Source organism: Suricata suricatta, chromosome 1 (genome assembly GCF_006229205.1).
Source record: "Suricata suricatta isolate VVHF042 chromosome 1, meerkat_22Aug2017_6uvM2_HiC, whole genome shotgun sequence".
NCBI lineage: Eukaryota > Metazoa > Chordata > Mammalia > Carnivora > Herpestidae > Suricata > Suricata suricatta.
In genome coordinates, this window is record NC_043700.1 from 193,214,495 (window position 1) to 193,217,323 (window position 2,829).

The 2,829-nt window shown below is 58.3% G+C and overlaps 1 protein-coding gene across 1 annotated transcript in view; it reads left to right on the forward strand.

Annotated features, from left to right (window-relative positions):
* Positions 1 to 1,015: 1,015 nt before the first annotated feature.
* Positions 1,016 to 2,829, forward strand: part of LETM1 (leucine zipper and EF-hand containing transmembrane protein 1) — a 28,392-nt gene continuing 26,578 nt past the window's right edge. The window contains exons 1-2 of the mRNA XM_029952633.1: positions 1,016 to 1,045; positions 1,172 to 1,398. Of these exons, the coding sequence (XP_029808493.1) occupies positions 1,016 to 1,045; positions 1,172 to 1,398 (257 nt within the window). The remainder of the gene's footprint in view (positions 1,046 to 1,171; positions 1,399 to 2,829) is intronic.

Here is a 2,829-nt window from a genome sequence, read left to right on the forward strand (position 1 = left end):
GGAGCTGTGACCGCTTGTCTGCCTGCCGGGGGTGGGGGTGGGGGGGGCGGTGCACAGGGCAGGGCTGCAGGGAGCAGGGGCGGGGCAGGGGGTGCAGGGGAGTACGCAGGGCAGGGGGCAGGCCTGGAGTGAGGGTATATGGTGTTGGGGGAAGGGAAGCAGAGGGGAGTGGGCCCAAAGGAGGGTATGGGGGGGGCACGTGTGCAGGGCAGGGGGCTGGTCCAAGGCAGTGTGAGGGTGCAAGGGGGGGTGTGCACAGGGCCGGGGTGCAGGGGACTGGTCCAGGTCTGGAAGATTTCTTTCCGGTCCTCAGCTGGAGTGAGAAGGACTTGGCGTGGCTGGAAACGTAATGTTCGGAATGTAAAAGATCTTTTACGTTGCTTGGTGAGCCGCAGTGAGCACGTGTGAGCCCAGACCCCAGCTTAAAGCAAGGCTGTCACCGGTTCTACAGGGCCCTCGATTTAAGGTTTGATGGGAGATGAGAGCCGCCTGTGATGACACTGGGCTCCTCCCGAGTTACATAAAGTGACAAGTGTAAGTCCGCGTCCCCAGAGGGTCCCCTGGGAGCAGCTTGGGTCTGCCCTGCTTGGCCTGCCCCGAGCGTGTCCAGGTGCTGGCCCCTGTCCCTGGCACACGCGTCTTCTCTCCTCCCTTCTCACGCTGGCTCCCCAGGCCCCTCTGCACTCCTGCTGCCTGCGGCTCCTAGGGTGCCGGCCGGCCTTCCCGGCCCTGCTGCCCCCAGGCCCCCCCCCCCGTATCTGTCTCGTCCCCTCCACAGCTTGTTTCCCCAGCACGGGGTGTGCGCAGGTCATGTGCCTGGACTCTGAATTTATGCTTAGGAGAGTGTCAAAAATACATGAAAATGTTAAAAAAGTATGCTGTATGCTCAGTACTAGTGTTTATCCAAGATATGGCTTCCTCTTGGCCTTTGGTCTACCAGGGATTCTCAAAACCCTCGCCCTCCTGTGGGCAGAGAAGCTGGGGGGCCCTTTGGCTTGGGCCCTCACTTTCCTCTATGGGGCTGTTTGTGCCGCGGGGGGAGCAAGTAGGGAGGGGTCCTGCCTGGGGAGCCCTGCAGGCTGGGGCTCTGGGCCCCCGGCTGGTGGAACCCAGGGTCCCTGGTCAGCGTGCATGAAGCCAGAGGCTGCTGCAGGTCCCCCTCCTTCCCTAGGACTACCGAGACACCGAGTCCCTAACTGGACAGACCCTTCACTTAGCAACACCCCGAAACCTTTTGGCACTCAGACACTTTGTGAAAGAGACGGGCACCTCCAAAAGGTGGTATCAGTGTAACGCCCGGTCTGCGCCTAATCTCGTTTGTTCTGTTTCTGTCACAGGCGGTCCGGGGGATGCCGTGCGTCTCAGCTGCGCCTGCGCTGTGGGGCTGCTGAGCCCCCTGTGAGTACCTCCCACCCCTCTCTGTGCTTCTGGGCGTGGGAGCGCGGGAGGCCCCGAGGGTGCTGACTCCTGACCCTGGGGACGTGGTACTTCCTACTTCCCTGCTTTATCTTTTCATTTTGAAACACATAATCTTATGTTAGTGGATCTTTGGAAAATAAACATTCCTAATCTCAGTATCTGTTACAAATATTATTAGCATTTTGGTGTATTTTATTCCAGTCTCTTTTTCATATGTCTGTTATTTATTATTTAAGTGTTTTTTATTTAGTTTTGAGGGAGAGAACGCAAGAGAGTGTGAGCAGGGGAGGGGCAGAGAGAGAGGGCGAGACAGATCATCCGAAGCAGGCTCTGTGCTGACATCAGCAAGCCCGATGCTAGATTTGAACTCCCAAACCGGGAGATCATGACCTGAGCCAAAGCTGAGCATCTGCCTTCCGACTAGCCACCCAGACGCCCTCACGTGACTGTTTTTAAACCGGCGCTGGGTACTTGCTGCACGCGCTTTTCCCCGCTGCAGGGCTGCGGTCTTCAGTGGCCTTTCGTAGACTTGTGCAAAAAGTCATTGGATGCTCTGGGCAGCGCTGCAGGTGTGGGGCTCCATCAGTGAACATACTAGACCTTCCCCCGAGCCCCCTTTGGTTCACAGAGCATCGTGTTGAGTGTGTGGTGGCCGCAGGGCTTACCCTAACCTGTCTGGAGTGCCGTGGACTTAGCGCTTCCCTCCGGTGAGAAGTCTGCTTTTGCTTCCCTTTCTGGTTGCTGGGGCCCTTGGCCCTTGCTGGCGCCATGTCCCCGAAGACCTGATGGTGGCATGTTGAGGGTTGGTGTCCTCCACGGCCCAGCCTCAGGTCGTCGTCTGGCTGAGCTGTCCCCTTGGGAAGAGGACATGTTAGGTGTCAGGTGGCCCGCGGGTGTTGTGCCTGTGACATCTCTCTGGGAATCCAGAAGGTGCCGTGGGGAGAGCAGGCCTGGGTCCCTCTGTCTGCCATCCCACTGATGCCGTGCGGCATGGAAATGCCCTGACCCCATGGATGCATTCCTTTGCTGGTCACTGCTTAAGCCTTCTCTTCTGTTTTCTAAGATTTCATTTCATTCATGTGTTTATTTTGAGAGAGAGTGTGCGCGCACGCTGGAAGGAGAGGAAGAGAGAGAGAGTGCGCACGCTGGAAGGAGAGGGAGAGAGAGAGAGTGCGCACGCTGGAAGGAGAGGGAGAGAGAGTGTGCGCGCTGGAAGGAGAGGGAGAGAGTGTGCGCGCTGGAAGGAGAGGGAGAGAGAGAGTGTGCACGCTGGAAGGAGAGAGAGTGTGCGCGCTGGAAGGAGAGAGAGAGAGAGAGTGTGCACGCTGGAAGGAGAGGAGGAGAGAGTGTGCGCGCTGGAAGGAGAGGAGGAGAGAGAGTGTGCGTGCTGGAAGGAGAGGGGGAGAGAGA